This window comes from Taudactylus pleione, unplaced genomic scaffold (assembly GCF_031769625.1).
Source record: "Taudactylus pleione unplaced genomic scaffold, aTauple2 ptg000199l, whole genome shotgun sequence".
NCBI classification, from domain to species: Eukaryota; Metazoa; Chordata; class Amphibia; order Anura; family Myobatrachidae; genus Taudactylus; species Taudactylus pleione.
The window spans coordinates 10,654,177-10,682,165 of record NW_028284601.1 but is presented as its reverse complement, the minus strand read 5'-3'; the positions used below and the strand labels follow the sequence as shown (position 1 = coordinate 10,682,165).

The 27,989-nt window shown below is 37.5% G+C and overlaps 2 protein-coding genes across 2 annotated transcripts in view; one reads left to right on the top strand and one right to left on the bottom strand.

Moving 5' to 3' along the window:
• LOC148518783 (cytochrome P450 2C23-like) overlaps positions 1-26,603 on the top strand; it is a 46,142-nt gene extending 19,539 nt beyond the window's left edge. The window contains exons 2-10 of the mRNA XM_088477114.1: positions 2,793-3,016; positions 4,618-4,780; positions 8,154-8,303; positions 14,488-14,648; positions 16,281-16,457; positions 16,581-16,722; positions 21,507-21,694; positions 22,761-22,902; positions 24,258-26,603. Coding sequence (XP_088333240.1) covers positions 2,837-3,016; positions 4,618-4,780; positions 8,154-8,303; positions 14,488-14,648; positions 16,281-16,457; positions 16,581-16,722; positions 21,507-21,694; positions 22,761-22,902; positions 24,258-24,439 — 1,485 coding nt within the window. The 5' untranslated portion in view covers positions 2,793-2,836 and the 3' untranslated portion in view covers positions 24,440-26,603. The remainder of the gene's footprint in view (positions 1-2,792; positions 3,017-4,617; positions 4,781-8,153; positions 8,304-14,487; positions 14,649-16,280; positions 16,458-16,580; positions 16,723-21,506; positions 21,695-22,760; positions 22,903-24,257) is intronic.
• Positions 1-27,989, bottom strand: part of LOC148518781 (cytochrome P450 2C23-like) — a 395,981-nt gene that overhangs the window by 263,393 nt on the left and 104,599 nt on the right. The window lies entirely within an intron of this gene.

Below are 27,989 nucleotides of genomic sequence, written 5' to 3'. Positions count from 1 at the left end.
CAGTGCTTATTAAAGTTTACCCTGCGGTTCCCACCATTGACTACAATGGAGGGAGCCGTTCATTGGCTGACAGATGGGAGATGACCTCTCTCAGCCAATGAACGCTTAGCAGCGGGGTTTCCATGGTGATACCCTGCCGCTAAGCTCTCATTCGGGAAGTGCCATTCTATAGAACGGTACTAAGTTCATGGATCGGGTTTCCGTTTTTTTTTTGCCAAGTCCGGAGATGCCTACTTTGGAACGAAGAGGACAGAACCTCGCATAGGAGATGGTGAGTATGTTATTTTTCACAGGTCCCCTATGGATACTTTAACGGACAAGTGGACCGATGCTACAGGGTTACATAGGTGAGTATGTGTACATGTGTGTGTGTATGTATGTTTAATAAACTTATACTGTCACGGTGTGTGTGTCCTGTGTTTTTTTTAAACATTTCTTGTGGTTCTTCAAGTACCAGCATGCGGGGCAGGCTTGCTGGGACATGCATTTCTACTTGTAAAGACAATGTTTGATATTATTTATTTACACCACACCATACTATCAACCCGCCACCCACTGCCACCAGGGGTGGCGGGGATAGCCCCGGGCTATCAGCCTGGGCCAGGGGTGCCCTGGAGAGGGTGACCCCTTTATTGGGGGGGTCCCCAGCTCTCCAGGGATCCCCGGCCTGGGCTGACTAGCGGTCAGGGCTGATGCTGCGGCTGGGGGGCCTGGTGAAAGGGCTCCCCTGGCTGTGACATCAGTCCCCCGCTAGAAAAAGTCCAGTGCTGGTTCTGGAACATACAGGGGAACCCTACTCATTTTTTTGCCCTGTATTTCCAGAACCAGGACCGGATCAGAGCCCAGAGCTGGTTGTGCAGAATACGGGGGACCCCTACGTCATTTGTCCCCCGTATTTTGGCAACCAGCACTGGTTCTGACTAGCCCGGTGCTGGTTGTACTTAATTACAGGGGACCCTACATTGTTTGTCCCCTGTATTTAAGCACACCAAGCACTGGGTCACTAATGCCCGGGCCTGGTTGCTCTTTTTTGGGAGGGGGCATGCCATTTTTTTCTTTTTTTACACTGGTTTATTTTTTTTTTACCACAGCAGCACAGACGAGTCTCACGGACCTGTCATTGCTCTGTGCCAATCACACAGATGCATGCAGTACGGATCTCCCGGGTCCGTGCTACATGCAAATGGGCACCATAATGCTGATTGGCTTCCTGTTTGCCACTGCAGTGCCACTCCTAGATGGGCCACGTGTTTGTGCTTCCCACTTGTGTCGCTTAGCATAGTCATCCAGCTACCTTGGTGCAACCTTTTGGACTAAAAACAATATTGTGAGGTGAGGTGAACAGAATAGACTGGAAATGAGTGGAAATTAATGTTATTGGGGTTATTAATAGCGTAGAAAAAAAAAGGCCCATTTTATGTGATTTTTAGCATTTTTTTTTTTTTTAAGAAAAAATCCAGATCCAAAACACAAAACCCAGAACCCGAAACACGGATGGGTGGTTTTGGCAAAACCAATCCAGATCCAAAACACGAAGAAAGATCCAGATCCAAAACCAAAACACAAAACACGAAAAGTGGCCGGTGCACACCCCTAATATATATATATATATATATGGTGCAAGGTGATGGCAGCCCTCCAATTGAACACAATAAAATAATGGGTCACAAGACCTATATATTTGACTTCAATGTTTCAGTCCCCGTGGACTTTCGTCAGGAGGAATTATGATACAAAACATGTAATTTACCTAAGTACATTCATCACTTCACACAATGCAGCGGGCATGACGCCTGACGCATAGCTCACTATGGCAACAGGATAAATAACATAATTAGTGCATACCCACCACCAAAAATCATAGCTCCTGATATAAAAAGTATTACAAAGTATAGGAATCAAGGGGACTAATAATCTACAGAACCAGCAAACAGTGGAGATTGTCTCTATACAATTGCTTGATAAATACTCAAAAAGTACTCATAAAATAAACATACTCTCTACAATATCACAATAAAAGAGAACAAAGGGAGCTAAGGGAATGGGCTAATTAAAGCATGTCAGTGATAAGGTCTCATTAACCATGAGGTTGTACTGAATTAAGGGCACAGATCCTTAATTTGAGTACTTTTTGAGTTATCTGTCTGCCTGGTGAGTGTAGATCTTTTTGTATTTTGAGCATGTTTCCATGTTGATTTATCAATTATCACTGCCTATTTGTATAATACTGTCAATTTCCTCCATGTGGGATCGTAAGTAAGGGTAAGGTAGCAATCAGCATCTTTAAATTGATTTTCAGTTTCACTCATATAATTTGTGTTTCTAAGGAGCTCAATGTATTTGCCTGCTGCTCTAATAGAGATTTTACAATGAAAACAACAACCCTTTGAGTAATCTTTGAAAACTATCTGGCCTAAAACAAAATAAGACTATGCTTGAGCACGGTCTATAGTTACCTGTTTGTGCCACTCAGTCATAGCAGGAATTTATTGTGCCCCATAAGGAAGACCCAAGCTCTGCACAATTATATTCCTATCATGTCTCCCATATGCTTTCAAAACTAATTCTACAACGCATTTCTTCTTGTATTTGTTTATTTTGTAAAATTAAGAATACACTGTGAACCTCATAAGGTATTTAACAAATCTTTTTATGATTGTTCAGCATTTACAATTCCTTATGCAATATAAATAAACTCTGCAGCAATAACAAACACGCCCAACCTGTTTTTAATGATCACTTGCAGTTTGGAATATAATTCAGTGCCAACGTTTTTTTTATCACAACCATAGAGGGACATAGCTCTGGATGTTGCTGTAATTGAGCTGTGCTCAAAATGGGAGTAAATATAGCAGGGACTCTTCTCCTGGTTACCGGTGTCACTCTCCTGGTTTCCCTTCTTAAATGGTGGAATAAGATAAAGCAGAAGAACCTGCCCCCGGGGCCCGCACCTCTGCCCTTGCTGGGGAATATCATGCAGATCAGCACCACAGAATTTCCACAATCTTTGGTTAAGGTAAGCTGGGTCATTAATAACCAAATTATTATAATACAACAGATAATTTGAGTGTTGTTTGTGGTTATCTCTATCAACATTCAAATACTGTTAGGGGAATTCAATAAGCAGCGGGTTATGCTCTGTAGCTAATTGATCATGCAGCGCTGGGAAATGCTATTCAATTAAATAAAATTCCCGCATGGTAATCCAAGGCTAAATGCACGCTAACCCATTTATTCCACTATAAGTGTGGAATTATTAGTTTTTTTCCTTGTGAATTAACAACCCTGTGTTTTAATGCAGCTGGTAACCCTGCTAATTGAATTGTTAGATTTTGCCCGGCATTTTGTATAAGTATGTGCAATGTGATTTAAGGACAAAAATAGACATAAATAGTTGATGCTTCAGCATTTTTCAATTAGACAAGTGCTGGAGTGTTCACATCTATTTAAAACAAACATACTTCATCTGTAGATAGATATATATTCACTATTTCTACTCATTAGAAAATATACTGACTTATACCCCTTTTACACTGGAGCTAAAACCCGGGTTATTGCAGGGTTAACCCGGGCAGCTCCCTGGTGTAAAAGGGGAGAGGGTTGGATTGCTTGGTCGAGTGACCCGGCAATCTAACCCATGTAAATAGCAGAGTTTAACATGGGCTTAACCCGTGAAACCCTGCTGTGAGAACAGCGCACTCCGGGTCACGATGACCTGGAGTGTGCTGCTAACCGGCCGATTGGTCCGGCTTCAGTGGCGCTTGGAGATGACGTCATCTCCAAGCATCCACTTTCATGCCGGGAAAGCCGGGTCTATGCAGACCTGACTCCGGCGTGAGCTGTGCCGACTCGGGAATATCCCGAGTCGGCGCCGGCTAAATTCCGGGTCTGATCTGGATAGGAACTCTGTTCCAACTCCGGGTCAGACCCAGAATTTTGGTGGAAAAGGGGTATTAGATATATATTCACTATTGTTGCTCATTAGAAAATATACTGACTAATGCTGGGCATACACTGCCAGATAAAATGTCTGTCAGATTGACAGACATTTTATCTGGCCGGCTGCCAGCCGCAGATGTCGGCGGCATACACTGTGAGAGAAATCTCACAGTGAATAGCCTGACATCCGCGCTCCGCCCCCTGGGGAGGAGACATTTCCCTGTTCCTTCCGTAGGAAGGAACACAGGAAATGTCTGTCTGTCAGCCGCGCTGGGCATACACTGCCCGATGCGGCCGACAGTTTACCGGGTAATATCGCATCGGATGGGCATGCTGGACAATCCAGCATGCCCGACCGAGCAATATTTAACCCTCGGTCGCCCCCCCCACGCTACAATTATCGCGGCGATCCGCCGATATCGGGCGGATCGTCCCGATAATTGTAGTGTGTATGGCCAGCATAAGATAGATATTCAGTATTGTTGCTCATTAGAATAAATATTGACTAATTGCATCATCTTTAGCAAAACAAAAAAATTTAATTCGTAGTTATACCAAATAAAAACTGCTTGGTGAATAGTGTAGATATTTATTCCAAATGTTCAGCTACTGTGTAAAACGGTATCTAAGCAACATACAATACAACCACTGTAATGCAATGTATATGTCTCTCTAAAGCTGAGTGAGAAGTATGGACCTGTATACACCATCTACATCGCTAATAAACCTGCAGTCATGCTAATTGGCTACGATGCTGTGAAGGAGGCGCTTGTTGACCACAGTGATGCGTTTAGTGCCAGAGGGGAAATGGAATTGACAGACCTGTTATTTAACGATTATGGTATGATAAAAAATAGTACTTAAAGCTGAACTACTACCTGAATAACATTAAGTAAAAAAAAATTAAACTGCTACAGAGAGGAGTGTGAATGGTTGGACTGCTCAGAGGCTGCAATATCTGCAATTGAGGCTCTGATTGGATATTGCACAGATTATCACCTAGAGCTCTTGCAAAGGTCAAGTAATTCAAAATGAGTAATACACTTTTAAGGTTATATTTATTCATATGGAATAACATTTAGTATCATGTCATGAACTGTGCAGTTTTAAGTCAATATATAGAAATACATAAAAATTGAATAATATAAATCCTCATTATGTAATAATATGGGCTGCCATGTAATAACAACTGTTCCTTGTTTGATAATATAGATCTCTTAAATTATTGACTTTCCCTGTTATTTATTCTAGGCCACATTTAAATTTGTATTATTAGAGCACTCAGCAACCCCAAAACACATTGGATATGATGCTGCGGCAGATGCAATGGCGAAATTGGGCGCAGAAGAGCAATTTTATTCTTCTGCGCATGCATCTAAGTTGCACTGTGCAAGCATCCAGATACTGTGTACACAGAGTCGGAGACGTGATTGAGGTGCACGGAAAATGCACGGTCTCAGAAATGGTATCAAAATGTCTTGGGCATTCCTGGCCAGTGACAGGTGGCTATGTGGATGCATGGAGATGGTCCGTCTTATGGGCGTATTATGGGAGTGTCGCACAATCGGTAACTTGGGAGGCCATATTCAGATGAAAAATCTGCACCTGCCATAGGGCTGGTGCAAGTTTTAGTGGTGCAACAGATGGTTCCTCTAAAGTTACACCAAACATCCTCTATGGACACTGAATGGAGGTGTCTCAGTTCTTGCACACTTGAACATTTTGACGCATGGATGGATGAGGTGAGATCACTCATTGGAGATTACTCATGAAATAAATCATGTCTCACAGTTGCAATATGTAAAGAGATTAAACAAACACAAAAGGCAAATAAAGTAAAAAAATATAAGGAACTGGTGAGCACTCTTTCAATAAGATAATGTGAGTTTTGTACCACATTATTCAGCAAACCTTTATAGAGCACAAAAAGCTGTATGCAGTCAATGGTGGTGCTAGGGTGTTTGGTGCCCCCCTGCAAACTATACATTTGCACCCTCCCTCACATATTTATTATAGAAGGTCAGCATGCGCCGAAGGCATGTGCAACAAAAAGGAGCGTGATCTCACAAGGAAGGGTTGTGGTCACACAATAGTACCCCCAATTCAAATTACACCTCATAGTAGCACAATCTTATTCACATTATACTGCATATAGTGTCCCTGATTCACATTACACCACAGAATAGTGTCCCTTATTCAAGTTATGACACACAGTAGTAGTGCAACTTATGCACATTATGCCACTCTAGTATTGCCCCTTATACATATAATGCTGCAGTGCTAGTGCCCCTTATACACATAATGTCCACAATAGTGACCCTTATACACAATACCCTTAGTAGTGCCCCTTATAAATATAATACCACACAGTAGTGCTCCTTATGCACAATACCCACAGTAGTGCCCCTTATACACAATGCCCACAATAGTGCCCCTTACAAATAATGCCCACAGTACTGCCCCTTATACACATAATGCCCACAGTATTAGTGTCCATTATACATAATGCCCACAGTAGTAGTACCCCATACACTTAATGCCCACAGTAATAGTGCCCCTTACACATAATGCCCAGAGTTGTAGTGCCCCTTATACAATGTCCACAGTAGTAGTGCTCTTACAAAATGCCCAGAGTAGTAATACCCACAGTCATAGTGCCCCTTACACAATGCCCACAATAGTAATGCCCCTTACACGGTATGTGATACACACAACACTGTACTTACCTGATGCGCCACTCCTAGCCTGCTGCTGTCCCCATGATGTCTCTCCCTACATACACCAGGGGAGGCAGAAGGTGGAGCTCAGGAGTCAGCTGCAGGGACAGAGCCACTTGGCACCCACTGGTAACAAAATCTCTGCGGGCACTAGGCAAATTGAGAAGTTGGCAGCACCTCTCCAGCCTGGTGCCTCCCTGATGCACAGAGCCAGCTTACTGCATTGCAATGACCCTGCATACAGTATGTATGCTTCTACAGCTGCTAAAGGTTTTGTCAGTCCCCTAAAAAACAATAAAATACCAAAGATGTATATAAAATTAGCACTGGTTTCCTGTATTACTTAAAATAATATACTAATACAGTATATATTTTATGATAAAAAGGTACCATGTGAGAACAATAACTTTATAGTATAACACTTTAATAAAAAAAAACACATTTTAAATTAAACACAAATAGACAGTAAAAATAGCCCTAACAGGATCTCAGATTATTAATTAGTTCAGGCTGATTAGGCCACAATTATCAGATAGCACAAATGATTGAAGATAAATGGAAATATACGCTGTAGGTGAACACACTGGATTAGTTTAGCCAAAGTCCAGAGTTCAAGTGTATTCACTACTTAATTGGAGTTTATCCAAACAATAAAAGCCAACTTGAATTTAGTTACAGGTTAAGTCTCCCACATCCAAAATGCTTGGGACCAAGGGTATTTTGGATATCGGAATATTCCGTATTTTGGAATAATTGCATACCATAATGAAATGTCTTAGGAATAGGGCCCAAATCTAAACACAGAATGCATTTAAGTGTTTTATACCCCTTATACACACAGCCTCAAGGTAATTTTATACAATACTTTCAATAATTTTGTGGCTCAAACAAAGTTTGTGTATATGCATGAAATTCATTTATGTTTCATATACAAAGAGCAGTTGGTAATTTTATACTTTATTTTTAATAATGTTGTGCCTTAAACAAAGTTTGTGTACATTGTGTCATCAAAAAGCAAAGATTTCATTATCTCAGTCATCCCAAAATAATTCCGTATTTCGGAATATTCCGTATTTCGGAATATTTGGATACGGGAGACTCAACCTTTACCACTTGATGTATATTAAAGAGTCCTTGATTAAGCAGGGTTCCTGCAATAATAGTCCAAGCTCTCTGGTGGCGTGCTGGTCAGCATAAACGTGTTCCTTTATCATGGTATAAATGGAGCTTTCACTATTGCTCAGCCATGATTGAAAAATTTGTAACTTTGATGAAGTTGTGATCCTGGTAGAAAGCGGCAGACATCTGATGCATTTCATCATTGGGGTATGACAATATAAAAGGCATTGATACCTTAAAATAGATCTTAGCATACAGTATAAAGACATACAGACTCCCATAACTTTTTTTCGTGTACATCTAAAGGAATTAATTGAAAAGTATTTGATTATCGTATGATATGCAATTAATCTTTTGCAAATGCAAAATAATTTGTAGGGATCATCATGAGCAATGGGGAAAGGTGGAAGACAATGCGTCGCTTCTCTCTCATGACTATGAGGAATTTTGGAATGGGAAAGAGAAGCATTGAGGAGAGGATCCAGGAGGAGGCTCGGTTCCTTGGGGAGACATTTATGAAGAACAAAGGTGGGTAGAGATAATCAATGATGACGCAAAATTACTCATAGAAAATACATATTCCATAGATCTTTTATGAGTTATCATACCTCCCCCAATCAACACTCAATTGGCATTCTTTTGACATATAAGAAATCCCCTAAGATCATGAATGAATATATTACTACCTAGCTTTAAAAAAAATTCCTAAGGAAATTGTTGTCTATGGATCTGTCATAAATCCTCATACCCCAGTTTACAATGTGAATGAAAAGTCAGTATTAATGAACTTATGTAAAATCCATATCAGACATTTAAAAAAAAAAATATATATATATATATATATATATATATATTTTTATTTTTTTTTGAGCAATAGGTTTGTATAGGAACAGTTACAGCACATGCTACTTTTTGCCATATATAGTACCCAGCAATTGTATTGATAGTACTGTATGTATTATGCATTGTTATTATGTTATTTAGTGATATTTGCATTTTCTTATTATTGCAGTCAATAGAACCTGCCCAGTAACTCATCCCACATGTAAAATTCAGTATGTTACACTTACAGTTGAATGACATTATATATTTATTTTTATGATCACATAGTTTATTAGACAATTCCAAACCTCAAAATAATTGTGTCCTTAGTTCTGTTGGAGGATTCCAGAGTCTTATCCCCACCTATTTGGAGCACCTAATAAAATACAGTATCAGCATGGGAAATGCTATATTCACAATTTTTTGCAGACTGGGTACGCCACATTGCATTTACCCAACCACTCAGTGAATATTATGGAAAAAGGAACTATAATAACTTGATTCTTATTATTATTTTAAGAATAAAAACCCCTGATAGAGTAAGTTCCACCTGATGAAACATATTGTAAATGGGCGACTTGTGGTCACTGCAAAAACAACTTAAATCCCATTCTATCAAAATGCAGTAGCCATTATGGCTTATTTACTAAAAATTAAATAATTGGTTAAATTTGCACTAAACTAAAGCAACCAATTAGATTCTTGCCTTTATTAAAAATATGAAAGGTTGATGATTGGCTGATATGGTTCAGTGCAACTTTTTCAGCTATATCCAGTGTCAGCAAATACATTTTTATTGAAACATATTTTTAAAAATATAAATATATTTTATACCAGTATAAACCAGCCATATGTTATCATAATATTCAGGGTATACACAGTGTGTGATATGACATCCTACAGTATATATTTTATATTGTACTATTCATTCATTACAACTTTCCAACATGTTGGAGGGTGAATCACAGCCTAAAGCTTAATTGAAAGACAGGCAAATACTGTACATTGGTTGGGTATGGGATGCCGGAGGTTGGTATCCCGGCGGTCAGAATCCCAACACCGGCATCACTACTGGTTTAAGATACTGACACCTGTTGGTAGGTATCCTAATCCTCCCCCTCTCCCTACCATAACCCTCCCTCCCCAGTGCATGAACTTAATCTCGCCCCCTAGTGCTTAATCCTAACCTCCCCTTCCCGCACTCTAAACTTAACCCTTCCACTAGTGCCTAATCCTTACCCTAATGCTAACCCTCCCCAAAACCCTGCTGCTTACCTTCGGAATTCCAGCAGTCAGGATGCTGGCAGCGGGATTCTGACAGGTGACGGGATCCCAGCGATGGCATTCTAAGCACTGGAAACCCTGTGGTCAGTATTATAACCCAAATATATGGTATGGGTGCTTAAATAGGACAACATAAACATATCAACTAAAACCAAGTGGTGTGATGGCAAAAGGGGAAGAGGGTAAGGAAGGGGGATTTACATGCCTAATGCTTTCTGGAAGTACAGACACAAATTGGTAGAAGGAGAGGGGTATAGTCAAATTCTTCCTCAGGACTGTATATAGTAGAATAGTCTCTTAGCTGGCTGTGGACCAACCTGTGACTGTCCTGGATTGACTTCTCATTTTTCAGTATGACACAATTCCTGGCAAGCCACAAAGTGTTCTTAAGTTCATAATGTGCCACAGCTTCAGGATTGCCTGATAAGTATGGGTGCCAGGAAATGCATAAAGTACAGAGTGGTACAAAAGGCTGTTCCCGAGCATATTATCTCTGGCTTCATGTTTCAGATTATCTATACCTATGCAGAGGGATAGTCCCAATAGAGATGTATAGATAATTCCTCAAAGGTGATGCACCAAAGGCAATTTCTGTATTTTCATAAATGTAGGAGTGCATGAAAATGCTGTCAAGCTGTACTCCCTGGATTGCAATTCAAGGGAAATCTTTACTTACTGTAAATGTTTATATTAGCTGAATTGAGCAGACACATAAAGCAATTAATGCAATTCACAAATAAATACATATTAGCACACCTAAAGCACTGTAGCTGCAGAGTAAAACAGGTTGCACTTAACACCCAAAAATTAAAATAAAGATTATAATGTATATATATATATACTCATTTAGCAATGTGTGTAAATCTGGTTCCTAACCCTAACTTCCCTGGGGGGTGCCTAACCCTAACCTCCCCCTGGTGGTGCCTAAACCTAACCCCCCCTTCCTACACCCTAAACCTAACCCTTCCAGGGGGGCTAACCCTAACCTCCCCCCAGTGGTGCCTAACCCCCTTCCAACAACCTGACCCTAACCCTCCGTGGGGGGTGCCTAACTCTAATTTCCCCCCGGGGTCCCGAAACCTAACCACCCTTTCCCTGGTCTAATGCGCATACTTACCCTGGATCCTTCATTTGGGATTTTGGCTGTCAGGATGCCGACTCCGGTATCCTGATCCCCTTCACGATAGCAGCGTCGGCATCCAGTCTGCTGGCATATTCACTACATCCTATGATCAAACATTGCGAATACACTTACTTGCAGAGTTACGGTATATATCCAAGAAATCCTTTACCACCGATCATCATACTGTACATGAACACACTTACTTCAGCTTATAAAATGAGGAGCTTATCATTGATAAAACATTCCCAAGGTTTGATTGCCTACCAGAGAAAGGCATGGACCAGTCCCAGCACTTACCAGCCTGGGGGTAAGAAGCATCGCTATAGGATGAAGGAAATATATGTATTTATTTAAAAGGAATTTACATTTATTACAAACAATTGCTTATGGTATTTTATCCTAATAAACTAAGAGATGAGCATATTCTTCAGCACTCTCCATATAAGCACATTTTATATATATATATATATATATATATATATATATATATATATATATATTATCTTTCCTCACTGGACATTACCCTCCTCGGAAACCAGCATTTGTAAATATGAGCTATAATTAACAATATAATCAAATGTGCCATCTACAATGGTGAATATGAGATATTAAGTATTATATTATAACTATATGTTCTATATGTATAGTTTTTATGATATTTTTATTGTGTTCCCAATACTATAAGTAAATGTTTGCAATAAATATTATTTTGTGTTTTCTTAGTCATATATCAACATGCCCCCTTTGGTGATTATTCACCTTTCCCAGGTTCCTTTAAATTTTCAACTGATAATTCAGAATTACCTATTGGGTAGCAGTGTATATATATTTTTAGTAGGGATGTCCGCTGACCCCCGTGTTTTGGTTTATGATCTGTATCTCCTTCATGTTTTAGATCTGGATTTGGTTTTGCCAATACTGCCCTGGCGTGTTTTGGTTTTAGATCTGTATTTTCTTTCAAAAATTGTTAAAGCTGCTAAAATCACATAATTTGGCCTTTTTTTGTTCCTACAGTATTATTAACCTCAATAACATTAATTCCCTCTCATTTTCAGTCAATTTTGACCACCTCACAGCTCACAATATTGTTTTCATCCAGTTTAGGCCAAAAGTTGCACCAAGCTAGTTGGCTGACTAAGCTAAGTGGCAGCAGTGGGTGGCACAAACACATGACAGTTCAACGCCTAACATGGCACATAAGGAAACATGTTTTCATTAATCAAGAGGCCTGAGGGAGATGGAGTATGAATGTAGTTGAAGGCAGTGAAAGGAAAGTTTGATTCGTAGTAAATTTAATTAATTTTTTTTATTCCGAAGCAAATTTATGAGGGAGGAGGGGAGAGCATGGATGAAAAATATGTCCCTTGTTTTGCACACAAAATCAACTTGGTGGTTAAGAATATTTTTTTTTATAATTAAAGGGGCATGCAGGAGATGCTTTCTGTGGCCATAAACATTTCTGGACATGTTCATCATTCAGCAACTGCATATAAAAAATGGAAGCAGCTGTGGTAGTTCAACTTCCAACATGGCACATCAGTAAACAAATGTTTTTATTATTCAAGAGGCCTGAGGGAGTTGGAGTATGTATGTAGTTGAAGGCAGGGAAAGGAAGGTTTGATATTAGTAAATTTAATAAAAATTTTTGATTTCAAAGCAAATTTATGAGGGAGGAGGGCAGGCATTTACAAAAATACAACTATCTGCTATGGGGCTGCACTGCAATCCCTCTCGGTGGGTTGCAGAACATCCCAAAGCACTTTTTGGCTTTTTCAACATTGCACATGCATATCTGAATAGTCATACATGTGCAGAAGCTTCAAGGGGTCCATTGAAAGAAGCAAAGTGATCACTTTATTTCTTCCTGATCATCATGGGGGCTCTTATCGAAACCCTTGCCCCAGTGATTAGAATTGATACATAAAGGGAAACAAGAGTCCTTTTTGACATGATTTGCAAATCTGAATTTTGAGAAGCATACAGCTTATTTTAATAAAAATGCCCCTATAAGTTTAAAGGTAATACACTATTGTAAGTTTTTATTTTTTTTATTTTCAGTTGTATGTACTTCTTGTCTGAAAATAAGTAAAATAAGAATTATACACAGTGCTGAAGGAGCAAATATATATATATATATATATATATATATATAATCTAGACTAAGTAATTAACAGTCAGCCATTAAGATTAGCTAATAAGGCCTACTGTACAATGAAAAAATTGTCTGAAAACAAATAGCTGATTTATACAGGCTTTGGGTGCTATTTTCAGAAAACATACTAAAAAAAAGATTTATCACAAACAATTTTTCCACAAACTCAAATTTTCATTTTCAGTTTTTCCAGACATGCTGTATTAGGATTTAAAGCAAAAATGTCTTTATAGCACTATGAGAGCATTTTTTATACTATAATTTGATAAAGTTTTGAAGAAGGAGCACAAATAGTGGTAATAAGGGATGGGTGGGGTTAGCTATTTAGTGACCATAAAAGGTGCCATGAGTCATCATAAAGATAGGGCAGCATTACAACCTAGAAGAAAAACTGTAGTATGGCATAATTTGGTTAACCTACAGAAAGTCCTCCTGCCTCCACTTTATATCAAGCTTGGATTAATGAAACAATTTGTAAAGGAAAAGAAGGAGAGTGTTTCAATACCTGTGTAACAAGTTTCTAGGACTGTCAGAAGCAAAAGTTGGTCCAGATATTCAAAAATGTTTGAAAGATAAAGTGTTTGAAAAAAAAACAGTTGAAAAAGAGGTCGTGGAAGACATGCTTTTGCAATACAAAGACTTGGGTTGCTCGATGAGTTTAAAGGTATACTTCCTTAGTTCCCATTTAGACTATTTCCCCAAAAATCTTGTTCCTGTAAGTGTAGAGCAGGGGGAAAGAATTCATCAAGATATCAAGGAGATGAAACGCAGATACCAGGGTAGGTGGAACATCAGTATGATTGTGGTTTACTGTTGGATGCTGCACAGAGAAGAGCCATGAGCTGTTTTCTAGATAAAAACTATCAAAATAAGCTTTGAAAACAAAATAAAAAGGCAGTATAAGGACTTGTAAACATCCACATAACTGTTTGTAATGTTCTTTATAATGTTTTTTATACTGTCAGAATATATTTATATCAATAGTTTTGTGCATAAAACTGTTTTTTATGTCTTTCACAAATAAATATGTTTCCACCAGAATACGTATTATTATATTATTTCCCCATATTTGTGCATTCACATGGTGAAAAAACCTTGCATGACAGAGAATTTGGTGGCCAAATTTGAAATCAAAGCGCAGACAGTTTTCAATTACCCCAATTTTGCAGGCCTGTGATTGGTGGTAGTTTGAATCTATCACTAGGCTTTGTGGAAGATATATTATGAGCTTGTTTTTCTTTATGCTATTTCTTTATGCTGTTTATGTATTTCTTTATGCTATTTCTAATGTATTGTGAATTTAAAGACTTGTTTTCTTTACAAAATAACAGGCACCCCATTTGACCCGTCATACCTACTAAGATTGGCTGTTTCCAATGTTATTTGCTCCGTTGTATTTGGTGAGAGATTTGACTATGAGGACAAGAAATTGCTGACCCTTCTCTCATACCTTACAGATGTTCTCCATTTCATAAATTCTGCCTCAGCTCAGGTAAATATTAAGAAACATGAATATTCAAGATTTATATTTCTGTATTTTTGAGCATTTCAACATTCCACATGAATCAAAGTTATAATCTATCAAAACATATACACAATAAAACACTTATGTCTAAAAGCTCCAGTTGTACAGTATACATTATTTTGTCTTCTGTACTGACTTCCTGAATTCCTTCCAAATATTTTTATTTTTTATTTTTTTTAGCCAATCTAAATCCAGGTGTCATATCCTGGAGAATTGATAAGGGAAACTATTGGTTACTAATATGGAACAGAAGCTGCAGGACCTGACTAATCGGGTGCCACCGTGAGCTAAAATGAATATAAATACATTCTAAATTGTAGTGTAAAAAGAGCAGACAAACTTTGGGGTATATTGGATTTAAAAAATAAGACTGTAAGGGTATAGCGTCATCATTACGGTAGTCAAGAGATTGGGAATGTATAATAATGCTGGCATCCAGAGTTTGAAGCTACGTTACCTACTAATCCCCAACTATTATTCCCATAGAAAATACATGTTATTCACAAACCTAATTACTCCCAATGTGTAAATAATTAAGATAATTAATCACATATTAATTGTAATTACTTTAGAATTATCTCACAACAAATACCTTACTAAGAAATCATATACGTAAATAAACTATATAAACATCACTGATACCGAGTTTGGTGTACACAGTTTATCTAAATTTGTACTGTGCATGCCCATTAGAAATATGCACACCTACAGTACATGAATGTACAGATCTGCCACTTAAGCCCCTTTACGCTTTACCTAGCGGACCAGGGGAGGGAGGGAATCAAACATCAACCACGTACAGAAAGGGTATGTATATGTAATTGTGACAGAGGCAGACTTCCATAGATACTCTATGCAGATGATGTATGTTGGTTGCTGTATTATGAGTGAGTGTCAGAAGGCTAGTATAAATACAGATTCAGTTATCAGAACTGGAAGGCTAATTGCAGATTCACCACCTGAAGCAGGCAGGACTTTCTTTTTTTGCTTATACTGTATATATTACATTACGTGATTTTTGTGGGCATTTTTAAAAATATATTTTTGCTACTTTCAATCATAGATGAGAAAGAAGATCTTACCAGGTATTAAAGAGAGTTTTTAATTTTAATAAATCCTAATCTCCTTAAAAATCCATGTTAACTTAGTTGAAAGCACTGTAAGTTATTATTTATTTATTTATTTATAAAGAATGACATATATATAGCATATTCCATTCAAGTATTATAACATGACTGGGTAATAACAGACAGACAAAGAGGCAAGAAGGCCCTGCTTAAAAAATTACAGTCTATAGGGACAAATATGTTATTTTACATTTGTTTTTCTTTTTTAAAGCAGAATCCATCCATAAATATATTAAAATGATCCCTATGATATAACATATTTATTACAAAATAAGCTCAATCTATCCAATTTCGTCATATAACCAAATATGATGTTGAGTTAAAAATCGTTCATAAATTATTAGCAAACTAGTGACCTTTTGGATACATTTAATAAGAGACTTTATAATGATAGGACCTTACACATATATATATATATATATATATATTTATTCATTTTAGATTTTATTTTCTCAATTATACTTTTTTTCAGCTTCTTAATATATTCCCAACCTTGATGAGCTATATCCCTGGTCCTCACCAGAACATTTTCAAAATTTATCAAAAACTGAAGGACTTTGTTATGGACATGGCAAGGTCTCATCAAAACACACTGGATACAAACTGTCCACGAGACTACATAGACTGTTTCCTCATGAGGATGGAAGAGGTGAATTTGGGAAAACTCTGAAATAAAAATGGATAAAGTATAAAAACATACTGCTTCTTCAAAAAATGGAAAGGCTGTATGTTTTGGTTAACAGCTAACCAAAATACTTAAAATATCTTCTAGGAAAAAAATACCCCAAACACAGAATTTCATGATGAGAACTTACAGTCGGCAGTAATTGATCTTTTTTTTGCTGGGACGGAAACTACAAGTCTGACATTGAAATATGGCTTCCTGATTCTGCTCAAATACCCTGAGATACAAGGTAACAGTGTAACATTGCTTCTGTTTCAAGAAATAGTGATATAGTCTCTAGAAATGTTGACTAGTTATGTGCAAAAAAAGGAGAAACAACCAATTAACTTGGCCAATGTGGGTAATACTCTTAGCAATAGCCCATAGTCTTGAAGGCCTCCTAACCCTTGCCTTTGTCAGTCTCTTGCCTGGAGCAGAGATTCATAGACTGAAACATTTAATTGATATTTATTTATTATTTAAGTTTATTACTGCAGTGCAGAGTTATCGCAAGGCACCTCAATGGTCCAAGTTTTAGGGTTAAACATGCTTGTGCACAGGTGACTTTATTAGTACCTCAGTATTTTGATTTATCCATCTGTGCTCAACAATGGATATAATTAAAACCTGGATCATTAGGGCGCCTTGAGAACCAAGTTTGGGATCCTCTACCGATGGTCACTATGGTGATTCAATGATGCATTTTCAGACGCAGCACTCGGATCACAGATGCTGACAGGAGGTGTATTTTTCCTATTGATGCCTCCTGCTGCATTACAATATTAGTTGAACAGTATTGCACAGCTGCTACCCTGCGGCTCTGCAATCCCATCCATCTCTGAATCAGGCCCTTAGTTCAATATAAATGTCACAATATCTAATAAATAGATAAAATAAATTCCAGAAAATCTGTGAAAGGATAGACTAAACTAAGAATGACACATGAATTAGTGAAGTTGTGAAAAGCACAGGGATTTGTGCTAAAAAATTTAAATTACAATGAAATATGAGAAATGAGAATACATTTATACAAAGGGAATAAGATAAATGATTTCTGAAAAGAGGTGAGATATAAGTAAATGTAATGTTTGAAATAGAGATATCTGGCAAGGCTATATAAAAAGTGACATTGCATGATTAATGTACTTTAATATTTAGGGGGGAATTCAATTAGCTGCTGTACTTTACTGCTGGCTAATTGATCCCCTGGGCTAATTTAATTAGCCCCAAAGCCTAAAGTTATCGTCAGTGGGCATGGCTTAATCACGGGAGCCATGGCCATGGCCCCTCAGTTAAAAAAAATACATGTGTCCACAGCACTGTGTGGGCTGAGGAGGGAGGCGCGATCAGAGTGATCGCTCTCCCACACCCCCGAACAGGGAGAGGAGGCTGCTGTTGCTCAGTGACAGCAGTCTCCCTGGTACCACTGCAGCCCAGCACACAGCAGCATGTGCTGGGTTACTGCAAGGTAAAGGGAGACATGGGGTGCAGCAGGGGGGGGTCTGCTTATCAGGTCTTTCCTTTCGGTTGCTCAGTAGGCTACAAAAAAAAGTCTGATAACTATCTGTTTTCTGGCAGGCACCGACGTTAACACATAGGATTCATGAGCTTATCACAGATCCTATATGTATTGGTGTGAAAACAGATATTTTTTCAGGGAAATAAGATGGGATTAATTGAATTGCTGGATGGCAATTCAAGCATTAAAATCCTGTTTTATTTGAACCAAGAAATATTGGGTCTTATTGAATTCCCCCAACAATGTTTAAAAGTGGCTAATGAAGGTCCTGGCAATATATTACCACCTGACGTAGGGAAATGTGAGTGGAAGGTACTGTAATAGTATTTATTGAATTAATTCATAAGAGAAGACAAAGGAAAAAACATCTGCACTCAATACTATTACAGAGAAACCCTTCAATAGTTAAGTAAATAAGGGGTGCTGATAAAAGACAAATGCATGTATACCATCCTGACCTCACAAAGGAGGGGAAAAGAAAAGAATGTCTATAGTATGGTGCACAACAAATGTAATAGAAAATAAAAATCAATCTTTATTAGATATGCACTAAAATGCCCCCCACATGGGACATGACCAGCGAAATAGAGGTTAAAAATAGAGAAAAATAATAATATGAAAATGTGAAAATAATAGAAATTGGTGATAATAAAAAGGAGAACCCTTGCTGTGTGACCGTATTTTAATTCTTAAGTCCAAATATGGGTGAAACTCTCAATCTCTGTGTCACTTGCTTAAGTAAAAAATAGCAACTCAGTTGAGTGGCTTTATTATCCTGGAAAACCACTCCCTTATGGTAATTAATATAATTGTAGGATTGTGAGATCGTATATACTGTAATTAATATACAGACATGTATTGGTCATAAGTCTTTTCACATATGACCTTATATTTGGGCAATCTGAAGAGCCTTACTGTTATAAGGGATTTATTACATACTCCCTTGATGTTTAAATGCAAGCATGTATCAATTATGAGTATATTCACACAGTTGTCTTTATATCCGGACAATCTAAAAACCTCACTATTATAGGAGATTAATTACTCACATACTACTTTGATATCCTATTATACTTAATGCTTTCTTGATATATGTGTGTGTTTAGGTCATCAAAACCCCATATAGTGCGTATCATATAAATTGAGAGTGGGCTCAATAATAAAATATCACAGTCATCTTGCTGGATATTAGTATTGAAACCAGCGCCCTGTGAAACTATTCATCACATATATTAGAGTTAGTAGGTAAATAAGCTACTGCTGTTGTGGCTGTGCGGTAGATAATATAGCACGCAAACACAATATTGAAAGGCACAGATTGGTAGTAAATTACGGAGTTTCTACACACCCATTTTAACTCATTGTAAGTCAAAATAACATAGTGTAAACTTATTAATTCATTTCATATTTGACATATAGTATTTGTTAGTTTACAACACATGTGGTGCACACAGCGGGCATACCAATGCGCGTTTCGCTGTGAGTCAGCTTTATCAAGACAAAAATGAACACACACATATATCAAGAAAGCATTAAGTATAATAGGATATCGAAGTAGTATGTGAGTAATTAATCTCCTATAATAGTGAGGTTTTTAGATTGTCCGGATATAAGGACAACTGTGTGAATATACTCATAATTGATACATGCTTGCATTTAATCATCAAGGCAGTATGTAATAAATCCCTTATAACAGTAAGGCTCTTCAGATTGCCCAGATATAAGGTCATATGTGAAAAGACTTATGACCAATACATGTCTGTATATTAATTACAGTATACGATCTCACAATCCTACAATTATAATAATTACCATAAGGGAGTGGTTTTCCAGGATAATAAAGCCACTCAACTGAGTTGCTATTTTTTACTTAAGCAAGTGACACAGAGATTGAGAGTTTCACCCATAGTTGGACTTAAGAATTAAAATACGGTCACACAGCAAGGGTTCTCCTTTTTATTATCACCAATTTCTATTATTTTCACATTTTCAAATTATTATTTTTCTCTATTTTTAACCTCTATTTCGCTGGTCATGTCCCATGTGGGGGGCATTTTAGTGCATATCTAATAAAGATTGATTTTTATTTTCTATTACATTTGTTGTATGCCATACTATAGACATTCTTTTCCCCTCCTTTGTGAGGTCAGGATTGAATTAATTCATGCCATATGGTCTCATGGCTCGAAGTTTGAAGGTCCCTTCACTTTCCAATCTAAGTAATTATTTTGTTAGGTCTAGTCCCCTGATGCCAATTCTAACTTTTCAAAAACAAATACCTTCATGTCAATAATTTTTTTTTTTATCATAATGAAAATGGGGTGCAATATTTTTGAAATAGAAAAAAATGAGCAGGTTTTTTTTGTATCACCAGATCTGTACATAGATTGTGAAGGCCCTGTAACTAGAGAACACCATCTCTACCCCTATTGTACTGTTCATTTTTTCTATTTCATATTTCTCAAAGATTGGTGCTCTTGAGCGTGAAGTGAGCGGCAGTCTCAGAGCGCAGGCTGCTTGGTCAGTTTTTTTAATTTGTATCTGATTGTAGCCACAATTTTTGAGTTTGGTTAGGACAGACACTTCATTTCTTATTGATCAGATATGTTTCAATATTTGTGTTTAAAGATTATTGATGTCACCCTGACATATTGCATGTTGCAATTGCAGGTAATGCTGTATATTACTCCCACTGCATTACAGTTGATTCAGGGAGTTGTTATTAACATGATGTGTAAGCTTTAGCTTAACTTCATTGCTGTTCAGTTCTTCAATAAATGTTAGGATGTCCATATCTCCTTCAGAGATTATATCATTATCATGTATTGATATGTTCCGTCATTCTTTATTCTCCCACTGAACACTCATTCCCATTCTCACCAGCCTAAGAAGAGCTTTCTATATGTGGGGGCACAAGCTGTTCCTATTGTTGCAGGTAGAAACAGTCACAGAAGATAAAATATTTCTAACTGAGAACAAATTCCATCAGATTAATAAGGAATTTCTGGAAGTCACTGCTTCCTTCCATATTTAGAAAATATTTGGTTGCCTTAATGCCCATTCTATAATCAATACTCATGCCTCCATTTAATCCCATGCATTTTTAAATGAATATGTGAGGTGTGTTTTACAGGTAGGGCGGTAGCCCTAGGACATGTTTGTATAAATATAGTTCCAGGAATGTGCTATCTATTTCTCTGCCTGTGCTGTACAAATTTGTGTAAAGTAGAATCCAACACTCTTAACCTTATATTGAATAATATTGTTATAAAAAATATTAATTCTCCAAAGTAACACATTTCAGGAAATGTGTTTAGTGTTGTTTGACAATTTTATTGAAAGCCAAAAGCATAACTGTGGCCTTCTGTAGTCTACTGACAGATTACGTTTGGAATAGTTGCACTTTAATTATGATTTGTTTTGTTCCTCATGTAGTATGAAACAATTTATACAAAAGTAAATAGAAATAAAAGTGTTACTTATTACTCTTCCATAAATGTGAATGTATGTTTCAGAGAAGATCCATGAGGAAATAGACAATGTAATAGGCAGAGATCGCTGCCCTTCAGTGGAGGACAGGAGTAAGATGCCATACATAGATGCTGTTATTCATGAGATACAGAGATTTGCTGATATTGTCCCTGCAGGAGTGGCTCATGCAACCAGCAAAGACACAACCTTCAGGGGATATCATATTCCAAAGGTATTTTGCAAGAGACAATGTAAAGAAATGGTTGGATAATGAAATGCTATTAATCCAATTTACTTCTATGTGCAGTATACTGACTGCCCTGCATGTTTCTCCTTACTGCCACATCATGGACTCCCTACTCTACCATGTTTGCCCTTGTCCCCTTCTTCCCAATCCCACTTACCCAGTATCTCCACACACTTCAACCTACTGTTACTTTTATTTTCTCTTTAACTTCCCACTACATTTTACACTACTATGGATTGCTCATCCTGCTCACTGTAGTCTATGTAGTGTGCCTCCTCCCTTGGTACTTCTAAGGGCGAGATGATCAACCTGCTGAACTATTTATGCAGTGGGTTTCTTGTTAGTCACTGTTTGTTTTATCCTTGTAATGTATGTCTTATTTCCATGTATTGCTTATTGCACATTCTAAGCAATGTACTGCACCCAACATGGCTGCCTCACCTTGTACTCTAATATGTAGAATAAACAATACGTGGTTCTGATGATTTTGCAAGGATTTCACTTAGTATTTTTATCTTCCCCATTATGTGTAAGCTAATCCAGGCATTGCCTATTCTGGTCAGTGTAACCCTATGTAGTGTGCCTAAAATGGCTGCCTCACTTGGATCCTTCATGGGTAGGATAACAAATCCTTGCATCTGATGTGCCAAAATGACAGCCACACCTTTGTATTTTATTCATGGTTTCTGTATGTCATGATAATCTAAACCTCAAGCTTATGCTCATACTATATATTAAGCACCCTGAGTCCTATTGGAGAAAAAAATATTAATAATAATAATAATAATAATAATAATAATAATAATATTATTATTATTAATAAATAAAAATAATAATAATAATACATGTAGAAATGTAGTTCTTATGGCTTTATCTATTATGAATTACTACCTTCTCTCCTTTCTCTTCTTTGCCCAGATCTTACCTTTTCCATAATTTCCTTTGATATTTTTTCTGATCACCACCAAGCCCTGGCTTGCCCACATTTTTTATGTGCCTTGTCTTTAATCAAGTTGAAAACCATTAATACAATTGGAAAAAAATATTTCAGGGAACCTTGGTGTTTCCAGTCCTCACCTCTGTCCTGAAAGACCCCACACAGTTCAAGACCCCAGACAAGTTTGATCCTGGACACTTTCTTGATGACAAAGGTGGTTTTAAGAAGAATGAGGCATTCATGCCATTTTCTGCAGGTACAACCATTATGGCAATACTGATTTTAATGTCTCAAGATATTTCAAGTATATTATATTAAATATTATAATATTTCATGCCAAAATTAACAATTAAAAAATATAAAAAATAAAAAGTAATTGGCTTACCATGTTTGAGACATGTAAAGGGTAGTGGGACAGATGGTGAAAGGGGGGAGAAGCATAAATGGGGAAGAGGCATAGGTACAACTGAAAAGGAGGCAAAGGCACACCTGAGGAGGGTGTGGTAGAAGCACAGCTTGGGACTTTTGAGTGCCACTTTTACTATGTGAATAGTCCAGCCAAATTGAAGCAGGGAGAGGAGCAAACGTGAGGAGGAGAGGAGAGGGTGCGGAAAGAGAGAGAGAAGAGAAAGTAGAGGGGGGCTAAACTGAAACCCCTGGGAGAGGGTGTTCCAGGGCATACAAACCCCATGTCCCCATATCAATCTCCCCTGCTGGTGACACTGATTATGATCTAATAGGGGGCAGCCTGCATCAATTCTCCTATATGTGACCTGCTTCTTAATCACATACACATGGCTTCCTGAAAATAAGAAGCAGTTTGTGGCTGGGATCATCAGTGGTGACAGGTCCAAATATCAGACTGAGCCTCGTATGTTGGTACAGAATGTAACTGATGGCAGCCCTGAGTGTGCATATGATAAGGAGGTTTTAGGTGATAGATATTCCTTTTAGAAAAATGCAGTTTAAAGCAATTCAATTTGTTAGGTCAAAAATACACTGGTCACAAATGGGATATTTGACTTAGGACATTTTTGAGCATTAGAGATACAAATATATTTTATGATTACAAGCATTTATCAAACTACAAAATCTTTGTAAATGGCCTAATTAAAGTTACATCATTACTAAATCTCATACAGAGCCACCAGGAGACATTTCAGGTGTTGGCACTGTGCCAAAGAATGTGATGGCCACATACTATTTTGAATATGGGACACCTCTATACATTCCTGCACAAGTGCAAAGAGGTGCACATACAGTATCTGAAAGGTACTTAGTCACATCATCTTGTGGGTGTCATCTAGTGGGTGTGACTGAATATTCTTGGTAGGCTTGAGTAGTTGGCATAACCCCATATCCTCTCGGTGCTCTTAGTCTCATGTTTTTTTTTAAGTTAGAATGCTTAATAAAGCTTTAATTCTTAATTAATTTACTCTACTTTAGAAAAGCAACTGATATGTAAAAAATATAGACATTTGTACAGAACAGACCATTTTTATTAAGTTTCATAAAAATAGTACTAAAGTCTACTTTTAAATTATTTCAGGTATGCTCCATTGACATCATCTGAATCTGTAAAACAACTTATATTTCATTCTGTCTCCCCAGGGAAACGCATGTGTATGGGGGAGAGTCTGGCTCGGATGGAGCTCTTCCTCTTCCTCACTACTATACTGCAAAAGTTTACATTGAAGCCCATTGTGGACAAGAATGACTTAAAAATAGCACCACAACCAAAGACCAATGGTTCTCGACCATGGCCCTATGAGATGATTGTTGTCCCTCGCTGAGGCATTACTTACTGTATATTACATCCACTGACACAAAAAATATAAACATTACACCAAAACAATGCTTGCATACTTGGCTATTCCTCTCTGATGATGTTTTTAAGCATTTAATGACAAAATGTATATCCTGTTCCTAATTCCATGAGCACATACTACTTCAAAAGCTGAGTAACATGATAAATAGAAAATATACAGCACAATTAGATTATTGAGGTGTTGCTTTATTTTGTAAATTTACACTGAATACTTATCTGACAACAATGTAAATATATCTTCTTTGCTTTCACTCTTTTTTAGCTTTTCATAAAGGTGCATCCGCCTGTCCTCCATGTTTAAAAAGCATTTTTGCTTGATGGTCAATAGGAAAACATTGAGTGCACTTTGATGGAATGATGTCTTGGCATAAAATACATTGGTCAAAGGTTTGAAACTGTTCCCATGGTATTTGCATTTGATATATCCACTGTTGCTGGGGTTCCAATCACCTGTCTTAGATTGGTACTTTTAGGAAAAGTGGTGCTTAGGTATATTGCAAATGTTTAGGATTTGATTGGTATCTATGGGCTGCAGTACCCTTTCTACACAATAATCAATTAACCACTTTAAATACAACTTATGGTGCATACACACAGTCAGACTTGCTAGATCAATGATGAACGATGAACAATTTGAACAATTTGAATGATTTTACCAATGATCTCATGAATGATGAACAAATTCTGATAGTATTTAAATGAAAAAAGTCATCCAAATCTGACTGCAAACAAAGTCAATTTCAGATAACATTATCTGAAATGCGAGCACATGCCTCATTCGTCGACGCATGTCAAACACGTCAACAATATGAACGATGTAATGTGCCATGTCCCGTCCTGTGCTAGGCTATAACAGCCACACAGGTTGCTGGTCCAAGCTGTTTCCTAGCAGCTGGGATGCTTTCTCTTGTACCATCTCTGACCTTTACAGCGGACACTCTGCAGCATGTCTGTATAATTAGGAAGCTTGTCCCTGGAAGGTACCTGATTGATCCTTTCTTGAAAAAAGAAGTTAGTGAGGGCTTTGTCTCCCTGCTGGTTGTAGCAACCCTACCCTGCATCAAAGCTGAGCTGCCCTGCTCCTGTCTAGACTGCCGATTCTCACTAACCCCTAGTTCTAGTTGTATTGTGGTTGCCGGTAACATCTTCGTAAAACTCTAACTTTCCACTGATTCTAACAGCAGTGTTCAGCTACCTCAGGATCTTCCGCATTACCACATTTCTCACTGTTGCTACCAATATTCCTGATTTGTACCTGGCTTACCCTCACTCAGTCTACTCGCTGACCCTGGTCTCTGCTCCTGCCATCTGACTCAGGTACCCTGTTGCCCGATACCCAGCATAACTCCATGCATCCATCCAGTTTCCAACAGAAGCTTATGCTTTCAATAGTATAAGTCCTGGCAGCATCAAAGTACTGGTGAGAATATTAATATCTATGGGAAATGGCAGCTGTTATAGGTGAAGGCCTCTTTAGCCTTATTCTATGAGTTGTTGTGGTATCCTGGTGTGCTGTAAGAGCTGAATAATAATGATAATCATAGAACTAGCAAGACAATAATGTTACACATACAACAAATAATGTAAGGTATCAACACAGGATAGAGAGATGACAAACACAAACACATTTCTGTTGTGAGGTGATTCCGGCACTTCCTTGGTCTAATGAAGGTCTATATCTTTTTGATAGTTTTTTCCCAAAAATATGTAAAAGACAGAAACAATATATAGTGTAAAACCATAAAAAAATCTTATTATTCTTGAGAGATCGGTGTACACTCACCCTTCAGAAGTGAGTTAAAGACATTGGACTAAATTTTCACCGTGGTCCTGTGGTGGTTGCTGAATACAATGCTGGTCTTTGAAGTGAGGTTGTCAGTTCCTCCCACATGTCATATATTGTAGATGGGGATATAAGTACAACAAGCTTCCTTGGCACAGGTCAATTTACTCAATCCAAGATGTTGCACAATATACAGTGTACTCACCTTGGGTCAGAGATGCTATATGCCTTGGACATTCATTTTATCCTCCCAATGTTCATCAGTGTGTAGAGTTGGTTTTTTGTACCCAGTCCAAAAATAAATATTTATAAAGACTTATTGTATAAAACAGTAATTTTATTTGTCAATTAGTATAAAAAGGTCAATGCGGTGTATTCTTAATTCCACTAGACCTCATGAAACATATAATAAAATCTTTTTTTTATATAAAAATATAGTCAAATATAAAAAATTTATAAAAAATAAAAATACAAAATATACAAAAATAAGAAATAGAAACTCAAAATAAAGTAAAAAAAAAGCTTAAAAAAGTAAAAGTGGGGAATTCAAGTGTTAAATACTTAGTAATGCGTTTCTCAGATCCTATGTCTGCTTCCTCAGGCTGGTAACTGAGAAATTAACAACCTGGCCTTTAAGTAGGGAGCTAAGGGCATGTTTAATGATGATAGACAGGGGTGTTAAATGATGATAGAGAGAAATAAAATGTTCGAATTTTAACTTAATCAGTTTTAGAATGTAACTGAAATAGCTTTTCAATTAAAGTACAAACAATAAAAATCCAAAAATAGATGAGTATTCTATTATGTATGTAAAAATGGGAGGAGTTAAGAAAACAAGGTTAGGTATTAGTGCAAAAATGGAGATCGCAGCAATAAATAGAATTGAAAAGCCTTTTTGCTGTGCTGCATGGGGAGATCCCTAACCAGGAATAGTCTTAGGGGCATATTCAATTGTGTGTGAGAATAGCAAAAATCCCGCTCCTGCAAGGTTTTTCCTGCAGGCACGGGATTTTTGCTATTCGATAAGGTGCATATTTTTTTTATTTTTCTGTGAGTCGGGAGGATTTTTCCTCGCACCTCCAGAGTAAGTGTGATTTTTCCTAAAATTGATAATTTTAGGAAAAATCACCGGGACTTGCTCTGGCACCCCAGCGTTACCCCCCCTTAGGACTAATTAAGCAATTGGAAGTTTCCAATTAGCTTAATTAGTCCATAATTAATTTTTGCAGCTCTGTCTTCTGCATCCAGCATCGGGAGCCGACTCTTCTGCAGCAGGATGAGTATGTCAGTGTGTGTGGTGTTTGTATGAGTGTGTGACTCCCAGAAGCCCCCTCTCCAGTAAGAAGATAGAGGGAAGGCCACTAGGAGCCGCAGAGACCACCAGAGATCCCCGGCCAGGTAAGTAAAGATTTTTATTATGCGGCACGGGGTTTTCAGAGCTGAAACAGGGGAACCTTCTGATGGCAGCCCTGAGTGTGCATATGACATGAAGGTATCAGGTGATAGATATTCCTTTTAGAACAATGTTGTTTACACCAATACAATTGGTTAGGTCAGAAAAACACTGATCACAAATGGTATATTTGACCTAGGACATTTTTGAGCATGATAGGCAGGTACATAGATATTTTATGTTTTTTATCACACTATAAAATCTTTGTAAATGGCCTAATTAAAGTTAAATCAAATCTGAAAATCTAGGTAATAATTAATATAAGTTAAGTATATTAGT